Genomic DNA, 20,365 nt, shown 5'->3' with positions numbered 1-20,365 from the left:
ACATTCCTCCCCATTAAATATATTGTTAAAATTAATCTCAAAATAATTAATAAATCAATCCCAATTAATAATTTAATTATGAAATTAGAAATTATGAAATCTAGAAGCTTTGGTCGTCAAAACTAAGTTAAAATGCAGGTTCCCACACCGATAGCAATCTCTCTGCCTAACGTGGCGCATATCTAAAACGGATACTCCTCTTCTTCTGACACTTACCATATCTCTAAAACCAACCCAATGGCCTGCTACTATGGCCCATCTGACCGTGCGCTAAAACAACCCAATGGCCTGCTACTCTGGCCCATCTCCAAAACTCATTTTAAAGGTTGTATCAATCCTGGCCTTGAGCTTTCTTGACATGCATACGCTTTTCCATCTATACACCTCGGAATACGGGAGAAGTTTGTAAAGCGAACATTCATGATCGGTGGAGTTTGTACAATGGACATTCACAATCTCGAGGGGTTTGTACAGGGGACATTCATGACCTGACAACAATACCGTTTCCTTATATTTTTTATTTATTCTTATTAGATAACTGAGCCAAAACATTCGGCGTAGATGAAAACGCGAAAGAAAGTGAAGGTTTCCAATGCTGCTGTGGTATCATGCAAAACTTGTGGAACATCCGTTGGCCCTCTTCAGCTCTCATGGCATCGCCTTACATGCAGTGGAACGAATACATCACTGAATTCTAAAGCACCAACAAATATAATCGCCAGTTCTCAGCCTGAGCCTGAGCCCTGCTCTGTTGCAACTCAAAATTCAGGCGAACACATCATCATCAGTGTAAACAGTGAAGAAACAGGGTCTATGACCTGCGGTGCCCTACCGGAGCAGAAAAACCCATGTGACAGAAAGATGGAAGGATTGAAAGAATTGGAGCCCTCTTCCGATGTCGTCGGTTTTGATTCTTCAGAGGATTTTAATGCTCAACGTTGCAGAACCCAGGGCAACGGCAAAAATGGTGATAATTCACAAAACCCTACTGAAGGTACGCTTCATGCTGCATGCAATTGCAATGAGCACGACTTAATTCCTTATCTTAGAGTTGCAGTAGAAAGGCAAGATATTGAGTTTGTAGTACAAACATTGCGTGGTCGGGAAGCATGGTTTAAGGCGTCTGAGGAGACTATGAGGAATGCCATGCAGAAATTAAGTAGAGAGTTAGACCTAGTTAGGAAAAGCGAGGGGAAGAAGCTGGCGGATCTTAAAAAAAATTACGATGTTTGCCTCCAGAGAGAATTTGAATGCCGGATGCAGTACAAGGTGCTACAAGAAAAGTATGAGAGTTTGCTTTCCACACACCAGAAAACGCAAGGCCAACTGGAGAATTTGGAGAAACGCTTTCAGAGTCTGCACCAGAGAGAGCGTGATGCACATGAAAGATTGCAAGGTTTCATGGAGATTTCCAAAGAGGCTTTCAAGGAACTGAATGAGGTTCGGATTAAAGTTCGGGAGTTGGAAAATAAACGCCGGGATGAGACGGTTGGGAAGAAGCAGGAAATGATGGAGAAAATGAAAGATAATGAAGCATTGAACAAGCACACGGTGATGGTCGGAGGATGTGAAACCCCCAAGGGTAGCCAAATTGAGCATTTAGCAAACACTCCCTGCATCAATAGCAGTATGACTAAAACATCTGACACTTGCATTGAAGCAGCAGAGGAGCGGAGCAGCAGAGCAAAGAGAGTATTGTTTACTTCCAAGGAAGACAGCTGTGTACAGGGTCATCTGGACAGCACATCACTGGGTCACACTGATCAACTAGGGGAAAGGCATATCGATATAGGGTCAAGGATTTGGCCTACCCATGTAAAAATGGTAGGTCATCTTTCCCCTGCAAAGGTTCGGGAAAGATTTTCTAGTAATGTTTTAAGTCAGCTGGAGCAGGAAACTTTCAAAACTGTTACTTCTGACAATCCTGCATCAAAGGAATTAATCGCAGATGCGATCAAAATAGATGAATCAGGAAATGATGAAAAAAAGGGGGACATCATGGTGGATTTGCGTGCTAAAGAGAATGGAACAACCAATTGCATGGACATTGTAAGAGTTGATAGGAATGATGAAGCTCTTACCACTATGGGATCTTCTAAATGTCCGTCAATTGATAAGTGTTCAAGGGACAGGTTGTTAGGAAATAAAGGGTCCTTTTCAGTAACGAAGTCCGATTTGCAGGGAAGTGCAAGATTGATGACAGTTAATCCTATAGTAATAAGTGATAGTGATAGTGAAAGCAGTGGAACCCTCATCACAAAAACCCCTTTCATTCCAAACAATCAGACCGCACAAGCAGAGATAGGGAAAAGGTTGGATTTTACGGGATCCGACACTGTCAGGGAACATTCTGATCACAGTGAAGAACAATTATTGCAGAAAAGCGCTAAAACTAGGAGAGGACGTGCTGCTGCAGTCATCAGTGACAGTGAAAGCAATAGTAGCGAGGCAGCATTCAGTTGCAAAAGAAGGAAGTTACAACCATTGGGGCTGGAAATCCAAGGCGCAGATGCAAGTGAAGGTATTGAGTTGAATAAACAGGGTTATATGAATTGTACTAGAGGCAATGATTTGGATGAACCTTATTGTGCAACTCTTAAAGATGACGAAATCGACAGTTCTGTTAGTGAACCATATGAACATACTAGATCAGATAAAGATATGCAGGATGAGGTCTTGTTCTCAAACAAAGATGCTCATTGTATACCGTTCCGAAGACTTCGAAAAGTGAAAGCAGTTAATGAAATTTCTATGGCCAAGCATTGCAAGAAACAGCCATGCTCTGTTGGAGGTGAACATGTACCAGTCACGGAATTAAGAGGGCTTCAAGGACTGATGGAAGCAAATGAACTACCCTCCCCTGTGCAGTCTGAGGAGGGATTGCACTCAGTTGACAGAGGTGAATGGACTCCTGTCACAAAGCTCAAAAGACTCAAGAGAGTTGGGGAATCCAGTGGACCAGAACATTCAAAAACTGGTGAAATGTTCACGTGTTTACAAGAGCAGAACACTTCAGTTCCAGATATAAACCCTACCATCGTCAGTCAGAATGGGCAATGTAGAGATTCTATACACGATGGATCTTCTGACACTGCAAACAAAAGCGGAACTGCTGGAAATGTCAAGCTTGCTGACATGCTGTCCGAACCTCGTCCGAATAGGTTAAATTGCAGATCGCAGAGAAATCTTTCAAGGAAGACGATAAATTTATCGAAGTTAAGTGACAATGATGACGAAGAGGATGAGGATGAGAGTAATAGTGAGGGAGAAAATTTAGGTGGATTTATCGTGGATGACGATTCAGAGGAAGAGACGAATGCGGGAAGTTCAAGTGAATCGAAGGGCAATAACTCTAATGCATCAGACCCAGAAAATCGAGGTTGGGGTTCTCATTCTGAGAGCGATCCAGACTTAGAGGATTTAGATGAAATATTAAATAGGATGAGGCGACAGAGCAAAAACATTTTGAATTGGGAATACGAAGCTGATATGCTTGCTGCATTTGCAAAGGATCCTTTGCTCTGTATGAGGGCCATTTGTGCACTTTACCGACAACAAACCAATGAAGAGAAATGTGGGAAAAGTTCCTTATATCAAAACCGTCGTGGATTTGACAAGCTACATGCATTGAGGTACGTGACTGATGTTTCCGTTTAGACCATTTTCATATCAGTAAATATTAAATAGTAATTGTTTGGATGTTTTTCTTGTTCTCAGTGCCCATTTTGGACCATACAACGGGAAACAGATTCTTGGCCTTGTGGCCCAGAACTGTTATTTTGAACCTTCCCAGCAGATTTGGATGCTTGGTTGTTAAGAGTAGAACGATTGAGTGAAGAATCCCATTCACTGCACTTGTATTTACTATTAAAATTTTTATAAGTGGGAAAATAAAAATTATATGGTTTCTGTTCATTGATTTCTGATTACCAACTGTGTGTGCATCTGCCCATGATGTTTTTAAATTTGTCCATCACCCTAATTTGATGTCAAAGTTATGGTAGTTGGTTTGATTTGGCTAATAATCTTCCCCTTCCAGTTGTCAACTAAGTATAAGTTTAAATGGTAGTCTAACTGTTAGATGTTTTTGCCCTTTTCTGGTCAATTTCGCCTGAAATCTGGCAGAATATTTTTGGAATTGCTAGTTTTGGCTGTGCAATCTGCAGAAATCAAGTGCCTCAGGGGTTTTTCAGGGTTTCTGTTCATTGATTTCTGATTACCAACTGTGTGTGCATCTGCCCATGATGTTTTTAAATTTGTCCATCACCCTAATTTGATGTCAAAGTTATGGTAGTTGGTTTGATTTTGCTAATAATCTTCCCCTTCCAGTTGTCAACTAAGTATAAAGTTTAAATGGTAGTCTAACTGTTAGATGTTTTTGCCCTTTTCTGGTCAATTTCGCCTGAAATCTGGCAGAATATTTTTGGAATTGCTAGTTTAGGCTGTGCAATCTGCAGAAATCAAGTGCCTCAGGGGTTTTTCAGGGTTGTGCTGAATCCATTTATACATTCATGAATGCCTTTTAAACAACTGCAATTCAATATCTTGCCAAAAATTGTATCTTCAAATTCTGATAAAAAACAGAAAAGAGGTCTTAACAGTTTGACTGCTCCGTTAAAATGTGGTTCTACACCAAACAACTATAACAAGTTAAAAAGAAGACTTGTTACATTTCATTATAGTAGAAAATAAGAAATAAAGAAGCATAAATCAATTCTCAAATAAAACATAATTAGAATTCTAAGCATTAAAATTGATCCAGAATCAATCAATATATAATTTTCCATCTATCTTGGTGCTTTATGGGTGGAAAAGTTGAGGAATTGACATGTAGGGCCCATTTTAATGGTGGTTTTGAGTTTGGAGATTTGGGGTCCAGAGCCTTTCGGATCCCTTTTGAAGCATCAAATGGTACTTTTTGGAATCAAAACTCCGTGAGCATAGCTCCTAGCCATCAACGTTGTTCTATACGTTGAGACCTTTCCAATGGTGCAAAAATAACCTAAATTGGATCTCACATGCAAAAGTTGTCTGCAGTGAGTTAACCTACCTTCTTTCCAACATGGTATCGAGCGGTTACCATGCCAAACTCCATTATCATACATGTGGGGCTAGTCATGTGTGGACTTTCAAGAAGATTCTAGAAGGTCCAAAACTTGTCTCTCATTGAGGGTTGATGATGCATAAATCCTAACACTAGATGAACATCAAACTATGTAAAATATTGGGCCACTAGGAGAAGTGGGGTTTAGTTCTTTTAGCTTTGTACTTGTTCCATATTTGAGTAGAGCATCTAGGAGTGAGATTTGAAAAGATAATTGAGGAGGAAGAAGATAATGTTCTGGCCATTCAATCCTTAGTGTCAAAGACAGCTCTATAGTGAGTGCCCTTTCCTTTGTACTTGCATTTTCATAACTAAAAAAAATAGAACAAAGCATAGGTATCACCTTCTAGATGGGTAATTCTCTTGTATTAGGTTTACCAAGACATACCTTGTGTTTATTTGTGTTGATGGTGAGTTCTTTTGTTTGTTCTTTCATTTTCATATTTTAGTTATTTTCATAAATTTGACCAATAAGCTAATGATAATAAATCTAAGATTTAAGGAAGTAAATTAACATAATAAAAGATTTTAGAATGATACATCACCTATTGAACTATTCTAGTGGAATATCCATGGTAGTTCACAAATCATATTGGTATTAGAGTAGTTTTCTTTTGGGTATTTCTAGGAAGTTGCAGATCTAGGAATTGGTTTAAGAAGGAAGTCATAGAGTCCCTAGCCAAGGTAAATGAGTCTAGTCATATGAGCAAGTTGTTGATATCTATTGCAAGTTGCAACATGGCCCTGTTCATGGTGGCTTTGATGAACAAGTTCGGACCTTTCAGGGAGATTGGGGGCTCTAAATCAAAAGTTGATCAAATGAGAAATTGGGAGATAGCGAAGACTTGGAAATGATTTAATAAATCTACTACTAAAAATAAACTTGAGGTCTAAGGAAATAAAATTGCATTATAAAATATTTCAGAGTAATACAAGATCTGTTGTGACGAGTTGTTCTAGTGTGTTGAAGTTTCTAAGTTGACTTAGTTTAGAAACCCTTCATGCACTTTTTCTGATTTATTTCTACCTACTTGTCATTTTTCTTTAACAAGTTATTTACAAAGTAAATACTGAAAATAAACACCAGTGCATGCTCAACATATTACAGATCAACAACTAAAAGAAACAAGAACAAACACACCACATAACACCATTATTTTTGGACCAATGTCCCCGAAAAACCCAATGCGGGGAAAACAGGTGCAACTATCTGAGGGTTTTCTTATTAAGCAATATCAGAGTACAATATGGGTGCCGAAACTGGCCTACCAAACAGAGAATTTCCTTAGCAGCTATATCTCACAGTTTGAGAGAAATCTCATGGCTGAAACCCCGGAAAATCCTTCCGGCAACTCCTCAGCACAAAACTGCTCTGCAACCCCAGTGTCTGCCCAATCTAGACTGCGTCAACCCCTCTCTGTCTCACGCTGGCCCTGCGTCAGCTTTCTGGGCCTCTGCGTCAGACACGCTGGCCTCTCTGGTGCTCTGCGTAGCACTTGGCTGCCTCTGTGTGGCCCTGCGTGAGCCCTTGTTGGCTCTGCGTCACTCTCCTTGGCTGCTGCGCTGCTCTCCCAACACAATCTCTGCCTTCTCAGTTTCTATGTACTCAATGCCCCTCAACTGTTCTCTCGATCACTGATTCTATATCTCTTAGCAAACCTCACTCTAGAGAATAGAATGACTGATCACTCTGGTGTATTCTCCAAGTGGCCCTCAAGCCTCCTCTTTATTTTTCCTGTTGACATATCAACGACCGAGATTAAGTCCCTAATCAACGGCTGAGATTAGATCTGGCTTGATCCATGTCTTTTGGACCATTCTAACACACAGATTTATATTAATACACATTAATATTTTATTTTCCCTAAGTTTAGACTTAGGGACTCCTTTAAAAATATTAATTATTTTAATATCTCCTGATCTGTTTAGAATCTGCCCAAACCTTTTCTGGGTATTGGAGATCTCATGTGCCCCAAACTCTCCACCAAATTTCGTGGCTAGAGCACATCCGATGCTACCCCAAATCAACATAGTGGAATATTCATGGTAGTTTACAAATTATATTGGTATTAGAACAATTTTTGCTTGGGTATTTGTGGGATGTTACATGATGCAAGAATTGGTTTAAAAAGGAAGTTGTAGAACCTTAGCCATTGTGGAGAAGTCCAAATAAGTCCAATCATAACAACCTAGGGGATGTAGATGAAGAGATATTTGTGAAGTTGGAAGAGCAAGTTGCAAATATCTCTCATCATGGTGGCTTTGAGGAACAAGTTTGGACCTTTAGGGGATGCTGGGGCCTCTAACTCAGAAGTTGGTTTGGATTTGAAACTGAGAGATAGTGAAGACCTAGACAAGGAGTTGAAAAAAGAGCTTGAGAGAGAGCAACCAAGGCCTAGTACCATCACTCCTTCACAATCGTTGTTTAAAGTGGAAGAGGAAATGTACATCAAGCCATACCAAGGTGAGATTGATGTTGCTCACTTGAATTTATTTGCAATTTTTGACCAGCGGGAAATCAAAAAAATTAAAAAATGACTACCTAGACCTAACCAAATTCCACGAAATTTTTTGTGTGATCTAATATGGTAATATACATCGACTCTAGAGTCTAGACACTAAGATGTTTTAGGGGCTCAACCTTCAAACCGTCACCTTGGCTTTGGGGTAAAAAGTGAGTGAAAAAACCTAGAAAATTATCCACCTCTGAAAAAGAAAGGATAATTAACCAGATAAAAAAAAACACTCCAAGGTGTACTCATTTGTTGATCGAGTCCCAACATCCTAGGCCTGTTACATACTCAAAACTCATCATTACTAGTATCACTTATTACAATTCCTCGCAGGGTGGGGAATCTGAGTACAAGAAAAATGATGAGAAAATAGAAGTAGAGTTAAAAAACTCTGTTGACTGATGATATCTGATGGTACAAGTGTCCTCTAGATGATCCTTGGGCATGGAGTCTTCATATAATCATCAGGTGCGATTCTAGTGGTCAACAGGGTGGTTGGATTATGTGAGATGTAAAAGTTTAAGGGCCTTGTTACCCACCAAAAAGGAGGTAACCAATAGGAGAATTTTTTCTCCTCCTTAGACAACGAGCCAGCCAACAACTCTATTGATCAACACATGACATGATGCCATTGACCCTACATATATTTCTCTAGTCAGATTTCTTTCTCCCATCTAACATTCCTTCTTGAAGGAATGTGGGTCATCCATCGACAAGTACTTTAGCCATTTTGTAATGATGTGCTTTTACTTAATGTTTTGGGGCATAGTAATATGAATCAAGGGGTGATTCAGATGATTGATCAATCTTGATTGTATTCTTGTTCCCTCACTTCACCTAGGAGGTTAGTCTTTGATCCTAGTCTTGTGGGACCTCCTTTGAGGACTATAAGGGTTATAGGAAGGACACTATTAGGGAGACTTTGATTGAAGTAGCATGCCCATGATATTTCATACTTACCACTTTCCATCATTCCCTCTATTCCATACATTTTCTTCGGGCTAGTGGTCATTGGTCATGGGGATTGATGCCCTCTCATTTTCATCCGTGGGCTTGGGCTAGAAAACTTTGCCCTGGAGGTTGATGCAACTAAAAGAAAGATAAAAACAAAGAAAACCACAATCAAAGAAAAATATAAAATATAAAAGATGGCTGGGACAAAAATTAGCGCGTGGGCAATAACCTAGCGTGAGTTCTACCCACCTCATAATCCATCACCCAGTTCCTTGAGCATTTGATGCTCCCATACACAAAAAGGAACCCATGTATTGTTCCAACCCCAATGAGCGATAAACTGCCTCATCATTAAGGGCTAATAAATCCCAAATCTGTCAAATACGAGCTTGGGCTCTTGAGCTATGCATCCATTCAAAGCATTGTCATAAAAAAGTAAAAGGCACCCCAGAGGGGTGGAAAAAGTAGGTCGAGGAAAGGGGTAAATCACGCCTCCATGATTGCTCCCTCCTTACAGCTATACACTTAGGCTGTTGGACCACCTGAAATTTTAATACGCCATGTGTGATATTCCTACTTAGTGTTTCACTAAGTAAATATCAAATTTTGCTCAATTTTGGCGTATTGCATTGTTTCACTTAGGAGAAGTGGGCCTAGGGGACCCACAATTGATTTTTGGCATGAGAAGCACCCCAACTTTAGAGTTCGAAGGAAAGATTGCGGCTTTGGTGGAGTGTGGGGGCCACCACAAAGGATTTTCGGCCCACATGGAGAGTACGCTCTCATTGGTGCGAAAAAGGTGAGGGAAATTTGATGTGGGCCCACATGGGCAGCCTTGGAGGCAAATCGACAAAAGGAAGGAGGGGCTCTCATTTTGCTCATCATCTATCATTTTCAGAATTTGTCTTTTGACAAGAGCATGCTTGAGCAGTGAGCCAAGTCTGCATGTGTTGTTCAGCACACTGGGTGTTTCCGAGCGGAAATCCCAACCCTTGCTTCGGTGGACCTCGAGTGCCAGCCCTAGGAGGGAGTTCTACTTCATCCCAATTCATACCAGCAGCAGGGAATCGAGTTACAACAGCAGGAGGAGTAACAACAGCGTAGGGACTGCGTAGTCACAGCTAGAGGCACTTCGGGAAGTTGGGAAGATAGGGGAGTTTGAGGAGGAAATTCGGTGGGAAGGCTTGGGAAGCCTTCTAACAGGGTTTGCAGGCATTTTGGGAGCATTCAGCAGCAAAATTCTTAGGTGGGTCGATTTACCCAGCAGGAGAGCCAGCCAAGCCCAAGAGGGTCGAAATTCCGGGGTCAAGCTTTGGCCAAACCCTTCGTGGGTTATTCTGGGTTTCTTGAGTAGAGGTCGGAATTAATTTCCCGGAATTTTCTGAGCAGCAGAGAGGGCTCTAGCAGTAGGTCATTTCAGGCAGCAACACCATTTCTAGGCATTTACAACGCAACACTTGGGCCGAGTTACAACATCTTGGAGGACAATGATTCAAGAATCATTTTGGGCTTTTGCTAGCTTTCTAAGAGCAAGCCCAGGTGCACTCATTCCAACACCTTGATTGTACACCTCTTTCCATTAATAAAATGAGTACACAACATTGTTTTGGGAGCAAATTCATGGTTTGATTGTTTGTTCTAATTTTATGGTGTGTTTGTCTATTTTGCTTTGAATATTTACTGTTAATTTTCCCTTAGGGATATTACAGTGGTATCAGAGCTCATAGACTTGGCACAGCCTGTGGGAGTAGTGCAATCTATGACACCGGAGGATAGGCAGAACGTGACATACCAGAGGCAGAGGTATAGAAGCAAGGAACGACAGTTAGAGATCACCCCTGATCTTGTGACTACAGAACCAGAGGTAGAAGAAACCAACATGGGGGATAATGAAGGAGACAAAAGGGAGGAGGAGAAGGAGTTTGCCCAACTCCTACTGAAGGCAGTGCAGGATTTGTCTCGAAACATTGAAGGAATGGGCTAGTGAAATGGAAATGGCAACAAGGGTAAGGGAGTCCAAGGGGATTTCCACTATGGAGAAGGATCTGGCACCTCACATCACCATGCATCTCTCCATGCCAACATGCCATTGATTCAAAATACACCCCCTAGATCCACCATTCCTACATTCCTACAATCTGGAGCAAGTGGGCAACCAGAGCAGGAGGAGGCACCTTATGGGGACTATTTCCTAGAGTATCAGTCTTATGGGCCTGATTTTGGGAGGGCCATCACTTTCAAAGATTTCTGTCAGTTGAAGGGCAACAACAAGCCCAAGGGACAAAATGGTGGAGGTTACATGCAGGGGACAGATTTGCAACGCACTGTGGGGAGGCTATTTCTCCCAACCTTCGATGGGTCCTCCAAGAGCTCGGCCAAGGCATGGGTCGAAAAGCTGGATGTTTATTTCCAGCTGAACCAAATGACAGAAGGAGAGGCAATCAAGATTGCCACGTTGCATCTGGAAGGGGAAGCCCATGACTGGTGGTTCCACGGATTGACCATGTTGGGACATGCGGGAGTGACTGCCTATGATGATTTCACCAAGAGGGTGTTGGAGCGATTTGAGAGGAAGGATCTAGAGGAGTATTTCGGGGAGCTGACAAGGCTCAAGTAGACCAGGAGTGCAGAAACCTACATCTCAGGGTTTCTGCAGTTGTTTGTGATGGTGCTTGACTTATCAGAGTCCAAGAGGATTTTCATGTTTTTGGATGGGCTAGCAGAGCCATTGCGCGGGTTAGTGAGGTCCAACAAGCCCGCTACATTGCAGGATGCAGTTGGGAGAGCCCGAGATTTGCAGGATGCCCTACCCAGGGCAAGGGCACCATTACCCCCTAGATAGGGTTTCCAGCAGAGGGGGAAGGACATTAGGGCTCCACCACCGAGAGCCAATCAGGGACGTGGGCAGCTGGATGATGAGACCCGGAGAGACCTCAGGAGGAGGAAACTGTGCTTCACTTGTCAGGAGCCGTGGGCACCAGGCCATAGGTGTGCAGCGGGCAAGGCCCACTATATCGAGGTCTTCTCTGACAGCGATGCAGAGGATGAGACCTATTTTGAGATGAGTGGAGAGGACAACACAACACCGCAGGGAGGAGGAGGACCACCACCACCACCACCACTAGGGGGAGTTTCCTTCGCTCCTACTGGAGGGGTCCTTGCATCACTGCGTGGGGTACCCAAATTCTTGACTATGAGGATTAGAGGCACTGTTCAGGGGCAACATGTCTCAGTTCTGGTGGACAATGGGGCTACCCACAACTTCATTGATGCTTAGTTGGTTCAGAGGAGGGGCATTACAACTGAGGAGTTTGAGGGATTCTCAGTTCTTGTGCTTGGGGATAGGACCATGCAGTGCACTCGTTATGTACTAGCCTTGACAGTGACCATGGGGAACTACTCCATGACAGATCATTTCTTTGTGGTGGATGTACCAGACACCAACGTAGTGTTGGGAGTCCAGTGGCTCTATACGCTTGGCAGAGTCACAACAGACTGGAGGAAGTTGGAGATGGAGTTTGTAGGGCCAGATGGCAAGACGATGTTGCTTCGGGGGATGCACTCCTACCCACCACAAACTGTTTCAGCCCACAGGATGGAGGCTGACTTGAGACATGGAGACATTGAGTGGGCTGTGGAGTTGAGGATCTCAGAGGCTGGGGGAAAGCCCAAGCCACCACATCTGGAGATACAGGTTATTCTTGACAGGTATCTAGTGGTGTTTGGGGACATACCACCGGGACAACCACCTGACCGAGGGTTTGAGCACACTATCGAGTTGGAGCCAGGGGTGTAGGCCATCATCACCACCCCTTATCGACATCCCAAGGCTTATCGGGATGAGATCGAGAGGGCCATCCACGAGCTGTTGGCACTCGGGCATATCAGGCCCAACTCTAGCCCTTTTGCTTCATTGGTTGTGCTGGTGAAGGACGGGTCCTTACGGATGTGCATCGTTTACGAACCACTATCCCATTCCCTGTATAGACGTGATGATGGACGAGTTGAGAGGAGCGAAGTTCTTCTTGAAGATTGATCTGCGGTCGACAGTGTTCCACTGGGACACGCCCCGGCTCCCCCATGCTCTGAGGATGGGGAAACTCCTGGGGAAACGTTTCCCCCACGTTCCCTTTTTGGGGATACTCAGGGAAACTTCGAAGGGACATTTTTCTGGCGACGAAACACGATTCCTTTGTAGGGGGGACGCATATGTGTCCCTCCATTTTTTTGTCTAATATTTTTTATAAAACATTAAAAAAAAATACAAATTTAAATATATGAAAAAATTCAAAAAAACAAAAAATAAAAAAATGAAACTATCTAAGTCACCTGACACGGGGATTCGGGACACGTAGGATTCGGGATTCGTGGTGTCGGATTCGGGACACGCTGACCCCCGGAACAAGACACGTTAGGACACGTTATATATTATTTTATTAAAAATATATATATATATATATTTAAAATATATATATATATATATATATATATATATATATATATATATATATATATATATATATATCTTAAAAATTAGTTATTAGCATATTTCTTACACAAATTTTAATTAATGATACAAATTTATTGATTTCAAACATAGATCTTCATCTATAGCTATTAGCATGCATAGTACATACAAAATTCAAATAAATGTCAATGGTACTGGTCACATAAATGATAAATCTATTAAAAATTTAAATCATGATTCATAATTCATAAGTTCATAACTGAAAGACAACTTACAACTACAAGATAGTAAGATAAACACACTGACAACTGTAGTTTTCTCATTAAGTCATCAAATCAAAATCTGTTACATAGGTAGTGTTGGTGCAATGCCAATGGCAGATAGAAATAGAAAATATAAAACAACTATAGGTATACAAGCCTCAAGGCATCAATCAGCATCAGAATCAGCATCACTGTCCCCATCATCATGGTCCCCACTGCTCTCCTCTGCATCCTCCTCCTCCCCTGTATCCATAGTTGCCTCTGCATCTGCTGGTATGGAGGTTGAGTCATCAAAACTAATAGGGTCTAACACTGGATCACCGAGATCCATGTTGGCCAATGCCAACTCAACAGTGGTGTCCAGACCCATATCTTCAGGAAAGACATCCCACATCTTTGTCTTTCCCCTCAACCACTCTTCCCTCTGCCTGTAAATAAGACGAAGGTTGGTGTGCACATACACCATTGTCTCTGCCCTGGACTGCTCAAGCCTGTTCTTCTTCACAGTATGCAAATTCCCATATGTGCTCCAATTCCTCTCGCAACAAGAGGATGAAGTCACCTGAGAGAGGAGCCTCATGGCTAAATGCTGAAGAGGACGGCTTGTTGCCCCATGATTTGCCCACCAAGAGTAGGGCTTCTTAAGCCCCCTGTCTCTAATCACATCATAACCTCCAAACTGACCAGTGCCAGTGGAAAACTCTGCAAAGGAATCCTCCACCTCAGCAAGCAATGCACTATCCTGATAAATCCGCTTCAATGCCTCTTTCCTCCCCTGTGAGATTTCACCATCCATGTGAGGAGGGAATCTGCGGGAAGGTCCACCATTCAGCCACTCATGGCTGTAGTATTTGGGGTTCAATGAGTGAGCCAAACAATGTAAAGGTGTATAATTCTTGTCCCATCTGCGGACAAGAATATCATGTATGGTATCGCAGAAGGCCTCTGGTGATGTCTCATATGGGGGGCACTCACTCTGTAGAATAATGCTCCTCACAGACTCAATCATGGAATCCCATCCCTCATAAACCTCTCCTAGGATGGGTTTGTCTGTATCTGCAACTCGAAGCAAAGAGATGATAGGGTCCATGATCCGAATAATTAGATCTACCCTCTCCCACCAAGCATCATCTAGTACCGTGTCCTTCACTCTTTTAGAGGCTGCCTGATCTGTCTTTCTCCAAAAAGACCAAAACTCAGAAATAACCATGGACCCAAGAGCAGTCTTGACCTCCCTCAACCTCTTCAACATCATGAATGAAGATGCAAACCGTGTATCAGCAATCTTCAACAATGATAGATTGCTGTACTCCTTGTAGATAGTGAGGGCATTTGTATGATTTTGCACAAAGTTACGGATATGTCTTGCATCCTCAATAATGCTTCCAATCCAAAGCACATCAGAAGCAATGGATTTCAGTGCTAAGTTCAATGAATGGACAATGCAAGGTGTCCAAAACACTTGTGGATATTTAGCTTCCACAATCATGCCAGCCGCCTTGCAAACAGGTGCATTATCTGTAATGATTTGCACACAAGAATCAACACCTACCTCTTCAACAACTCTAATAAATAACTCACCCATAAATTGTGCATCCTTGTATTCGCCAAGTGTATCCACTGCTTTCAGGAAAACTAGACCATTCAAGGAAGACACCATGAAGTTGATGATTGGGTGTCGTGCTGGATCTGTCCATCCATCAGAAACAATGCTAACCCCAGATGTTGGCCATGATGCCTTAATAGGCTCGAGCATTTTTTGCACCTCTTTTTTTGCCTTCGTCAACAATGTGGTTCTCAGCTTCTCTGACCCAGGAGGCACATACCCTGCTGGAGCCCCTTGAGTTAGAGCTCGGCACATCTCAACAAATAAAGGTGAACGTGCAACATTAAATGATATGAAGTTTTGATAGAAGAAGAAGGCAATGGTGAGATCAAGCTCGTCCCGTCTCTCTTTTTGGAAAATCCTGTCCATTGGACCAAGTGATCTTCTTTTTAATGCTTGTCCCCCAGTAGAAGTAGAACTCTCAAATGGAAATTTGGTGGTGGCTTTCCTCAAAAATGGAAGGGGGTCTTCATTCTTGCCCTTGGGTGCTTTTGATTTTGAAGCCAGTGCCACATGTTCCATACCAACATGGGCCTCCTTTTCCAATTCTTTTCTCTTTTGTTTAGGAATATCTTTACAAGCTCCAATCCCCTTACCAGGTATAGCCAACAAATGTGCTCTCACACGGTGATATGTGCTTGTGAAAGAAATGTTACAAAAGCTGCATTTCCATTGCACATTGCCTCCTCCCTTTCCCTTGCTGTTTGACCCATCCTCTCTTGCGACATATTTCCACAATGGATATTTTTCATTGTCTTTAACTCCTCTTCCCTCAAGATTACTTGCAGCAGACTCTGATGATATTGGGGGAGGAAGAGCATCTCTACCCATGACATTCTTGCCCTTCCTTGCTGCCCTTGCCGTTGATTGAGCCATGTTACCTCAACCTGTAAAAAAAATGAACAAACTGCTGTAAAAATTTAAATGAACAAACTGCTGTAAAAATTTAAATGAACAAACTGCTGTAAAAATGAACAAACTGCTGTATTACGAAACTGCAGTCAAACATTCAAGTACTTTATTTCTGAACTATGATAATTATTTCCAATGCTAAGGAGTTTATTTCTGGTTATGAACATTGAGGTCAAAGTTAAATGTCATCTAGTAACCATTCTGTAAAGAATCAGATTCATTCACAACTGCCAAATGGTAAAAGTCACCTAATAAAAATTACCCCCACTAGAAAGTGCCACCAAATGGTCAAGACAAGCAAAAGTTCTTAAAACTTATCCTGAGAACAGCACCTTCTAAGCATGATAGGGATGTCTTTTTTCCTAGTTGATAGAGTCCCATGTTTTATTCAAGCAATAAACAATGGTATAAAAATATTGCAAGCCCACAGAGGAAAACATAGTATACATAACAGAGATTTGCAGATGTTGAACTCTAAATTTTTATGTAGATATTAAATGAACCCGGTCCCTATGGAATGTGCCCACAGGTCAGTTACTCATCTCATAAGTACGATGGATTTAAGGGCTGAGATCAATGTGGGCACTGGGCATATTCCCGGCCTGATGACAATAATAGTAACAGCTACAACTACAAGGTTTCTAGAGCATTTCGGGTATGGACTGCTATTGTGTGCACTGTGTGCAGTAACCCCTTCATTACCCTGCTTCATCGTTAATGGAAAAGGGTTCCTTTTGGAGACAAATGGATGATCCGACAGGCAGACAGGAATTGTGGGGCGCGATCATGCTGGCACATATCTCCTTATAAAACAACACTGCCGTCAAACACTAAATGTAGTTGAATGACCTGCCAAACTGTATGAATGGCCACCTGGAGGATAATAAGTTAATATTAATAACTATAAGGTTCCAACTCAAGGTGTAGAGGCACACTGTTCAGATCTGAAGCAATCGATTTGGGTTTCGAACTTGGTCACACTCTCAGTCGGGCAGATATGTTCTTCGGACTTCCCAATACAGTCTCCCATGCATATATGACAAGCGCAATACCCAGCGGCAGCCAGGAGATACACGCAATCATACAACACTATATAGACTTGTTACGCAGACTATATATACACTGTATTACGCAGACTATATATACGGGTTCGGGGTTTACTATATATACGTATTACGCAGACTATATATACGCAGGCTATACAACACAGCAACTTAAAACTGAAATTGTAAACCCGTTCACGGTTCGGTTCCTTACCTGTAGAGTCTAGACTGTAGTGACGCAGCAACTGGACTGTGGTCTCCTCGCACGCAGCAACTGGACTGTGGTCGTTCGACAGCAACAAAGAATGATCATAGCAGCAGCCCGACGCCCCTTTTTAACACTGCAGAACCTCAAAACGAATCACAAAACCCTCCAAACGCGTCGAAAAACCAGGACTCGTTTCCAGGATCGAGACACGAATTCGAAAATCGCGGCACGTTACGGGACACGACGTGCCCCAGTATGACACGACGTGCCCTCCAAACATGACACGAATCGGCACAGAATCGTGTCCGATTCGACCGATTCGGGATTCGTTGCCTGTTTTGAGCGAATCCGGTTTCTTAGGAAACTATATTAAAACTTGTTAAAACTTTTTTTTTTAATAAATAAATAAACTATATTATATTAAAATTTAAAACTAAAAAAATAAAGTAAAAATAATAACAAAAATAAAAAACTTATTAAAACTTAAGACTTAGTATTTATTAATATTATTTAGTACTTTTTGAGAAATTTACTTGTATTTCACTGCATAGTGCTTTCTATGTTTACTTTTAGTTTAGTATGCTATGGCTATTTTAGACTTCAACATAATGTCAACTTTTTATCGTTTTTGAAAATTTGATGTGCATTGCATAATTTCAATTGTCAAATAATGAATTTATTAATTTAATTTAGATGTGCCTTGCATCATGTTAAATGATGAATTTAGAAGGAACATTGCATAATGTCAAATGATGGATTTAATTTAGTATTTTACTTTTAGATTTACAAAGCAGAAATGTCCAATGATAATTCATAAACTAAGTCACCTGACACGGGGATTCGGGACACGTAGGATTCGGGATTCGTGGTGTCGGATTTGGGACACGCTGACCCCCGGAACAAGACACGTTAGGACACGTTATATATTATTTTATTAAAATATATATCTATATATATATATATATATATTTAAAAAATAAATATATATATATATCTTAAAAATTAGTTATTAGCATATTTCTTACACAAATTTTAATTAATGATACAAATTTATTGATTTCAAACATACATCTTCATCTATAGCGATTAGCATGCATAGTACATACAAAATTCAAATAAATGTCAATGGTACTGGTCACATAAATGATAAATCTATTAAAAATTTAAATCATGATTCATAATTCATAAGTTCATAACTGAAAGACAACTTACAACTACAAGATAGTAAGATAAACACACTGACAACTGTAGTTTTCTCATTAAGTCATCAAATCAAAATCTGTTACATAGGTAGTGTTGGTGCAATGCCAATGGCAGATAGAAATAGAAAATATAAAACAACTATAGGTATACAAGCCTCAAGGCATCAATTAGCATCAGAATCAGCATCACTGTCCCCATCATCATGGTCCCCACTGCTCTCCTCTGCATCCTCCTCCTCCCCTGTATCCATAGTCGCCTCTGCATCTGCTGGTATGGAGGTTGAGTCATCAAAACTAATAGGGTCTAGCACTGGATCGCCGAGATCCATGTTGGCCAATGCCAACTCAACAGTGGTGTCTAGACCCATATCTTCAGGAAAGACATCCCACATCTTTGTCTTTCCCCTCAACCACTCTTCCCTCTGCCTGTAAATAAGACGAAGGTTGGTGTGCACATACACCATTGTCTCTGCCCTGGACTGCTCAAGCCTGTTCTTCTTCACAGTATGCAAATTCCCATATGTGCTCCAATTCCTCTCGCAACAAGAGGATGAAGTCACCTGAGAGAGGAGCCTCATGGCTAAATGCTGAAGAGGACGGCTTGTTGCCCCATGATTTTCCCACCAAGAGTAGGGCTTCTTAAGCCCCCTGTCTCTAATCACATTATAACCTCCAAACCGACCAGTGCCAGTGGAAAACTCTGCAAAGGAATCCTCCACCTCAGCAAGCAATGCACTATCCTGATAAATCCGCTTCAATGCCTCTTTCCTCCCCTGTGAGATTTCACCATCCATGTGAGGAGGGAATCTGCGGGAAGGTCCACCATTCAGCCACTCATGGCTGTAGTATTTGGGGTTCAATGAGTGAGCCAAACAATGTAAAGGTGTACAATTCTTGTCCCATCTGCGGACAAGAATATCATGTATGGTATCGCAGAAGGCCTCTGGTGATGTCTCATATGGGGGGCACTCACTCTGTAGAATAATGCTCCTCACAGACTCAATCATGGAATCCCATCCCTCATAAACCTCTCCTAGGATGGGTTTGTCTGTATCTGCAACTCGAAGCAAAGAGATGATAGGGTCCATGATCCGAATAATTAGATCTACCCTCTCCCACCAAGCATCATCTAGTACCGTGTCCTTCACTCTTTTAGAGGCTGCCTGATCTGTCTTTCTCCAAAAAGACCAAAACTCAGAAATAACCATGGACCCAAGAGCAGTCTTGACCTCCCTCAACCTCTTCAACATCATGAATGAAGATGCAAACCGTGTATCAGCGATCTTCAACAATGATAGATTGCTGTACTCCTTGTAGATAGTGAGGGCATTTGTATGATTTTGCACAAAGTTACGGATATGTCTTGCATCCTCAATAATGCTTCCAATCCAAAGCACATCAGAAGCAATGGATTTCAGTGCTAAGTTCAATGAATGGACAATGCAAGGTGTCCAAAACACTTGTGGATATTTAGCTTCCACAATCATGCCAGCCGCCTTGCAAACAGGTGCATTATCTGTAATGATTTGCACACAAGAATCAACACCTACCTCTTCAACAACTCTAATAAATAACTCACCCATAAATTGTGCATCCTTGTATTCGCCAAGTGTATCCACTGCTTTCAGGAAAACTGGACCATTCAAGGAAGACACCATGAAGTTGATGATTGGGTGTCGTGCTGGATCTGTCCATCCATCAGAAACAATGCTAACCCCAGATGTTGGCCATGATGCCTTAATAGGCTCGAGCATTTTTTGCACCTCTTTTTTTGCCTTCGTCAACAATGTGGTTCTCAGCTTCTCTGACCCAGGAGGCACATACCCTGCTGGAGCCCCTTGAGTTAGAGCTCGGCACATCTCAACAAATAAAGGTGAACGTGCAACATTAAATGATATGAAGTTTTGATAGAAGAAGAAGGCAATGGTGAGATCAAGCTCGTCCCGTCTCTCTTTTTGGAAAATCCTGTCCATTGGACCAAGTGATCTTCTTTTTAATGCTTGTCCCCCAGTAGAAGTAGAACTCTCAAATGGAAATTTGGTGGTGGCTTTCCTCAAAAATGGAAGGGGGTCTTCATTCTTGCCCTTGGGTG

The 20,365-nt window shown here is 41.8% G+C and overlaps 1 protein-coding gene across 2 annotated transcripts in view; it reads left to right on the top strand.

Moving 5' to 3' along the window:
• Positions 1-264: 264 nt before the first annotated feature.
• The window catches only part of LOC149167767 (uncharacterized), a 30,547-nt gene continuing 10,446 nt past the window's right edge, over positions 265-20,365 (top strand). The window contains exon 1 of one of the 2 annotated variants that reach the window (XM_089433140.1): positions 265-3,632. In XM_089433140.1, coding sequence (XP_089289266.1) covers positions 562-3,632 — 3,071 coding nt within the window. In that variant the 5' untranslated portion in view covers positions 265-561. The remainder of the gene's footprint in view (positions 3,633-20,365) is intronic. The other variant, XM_089433139.1, reaches the window with a different exon arrangement.

This window comes from Pinus tabuliformis, chromosome 5_1, assembly GCF_031772625.1.
Source record: "Pinus tabuliformis cultivar Carrire ecotype Pingquan chromosome 5_1, CPIR1, whole genome shotgun sequence".
NCBI lineage: Eukaryota > Viridiplantae > Streptophyta > Pinopsida > Pinales > Pinaceae > Pinus > Pinus tabuliformis.
This window is presented reverse-complemented; position numbering and strand designations above follow the sequence as displayed.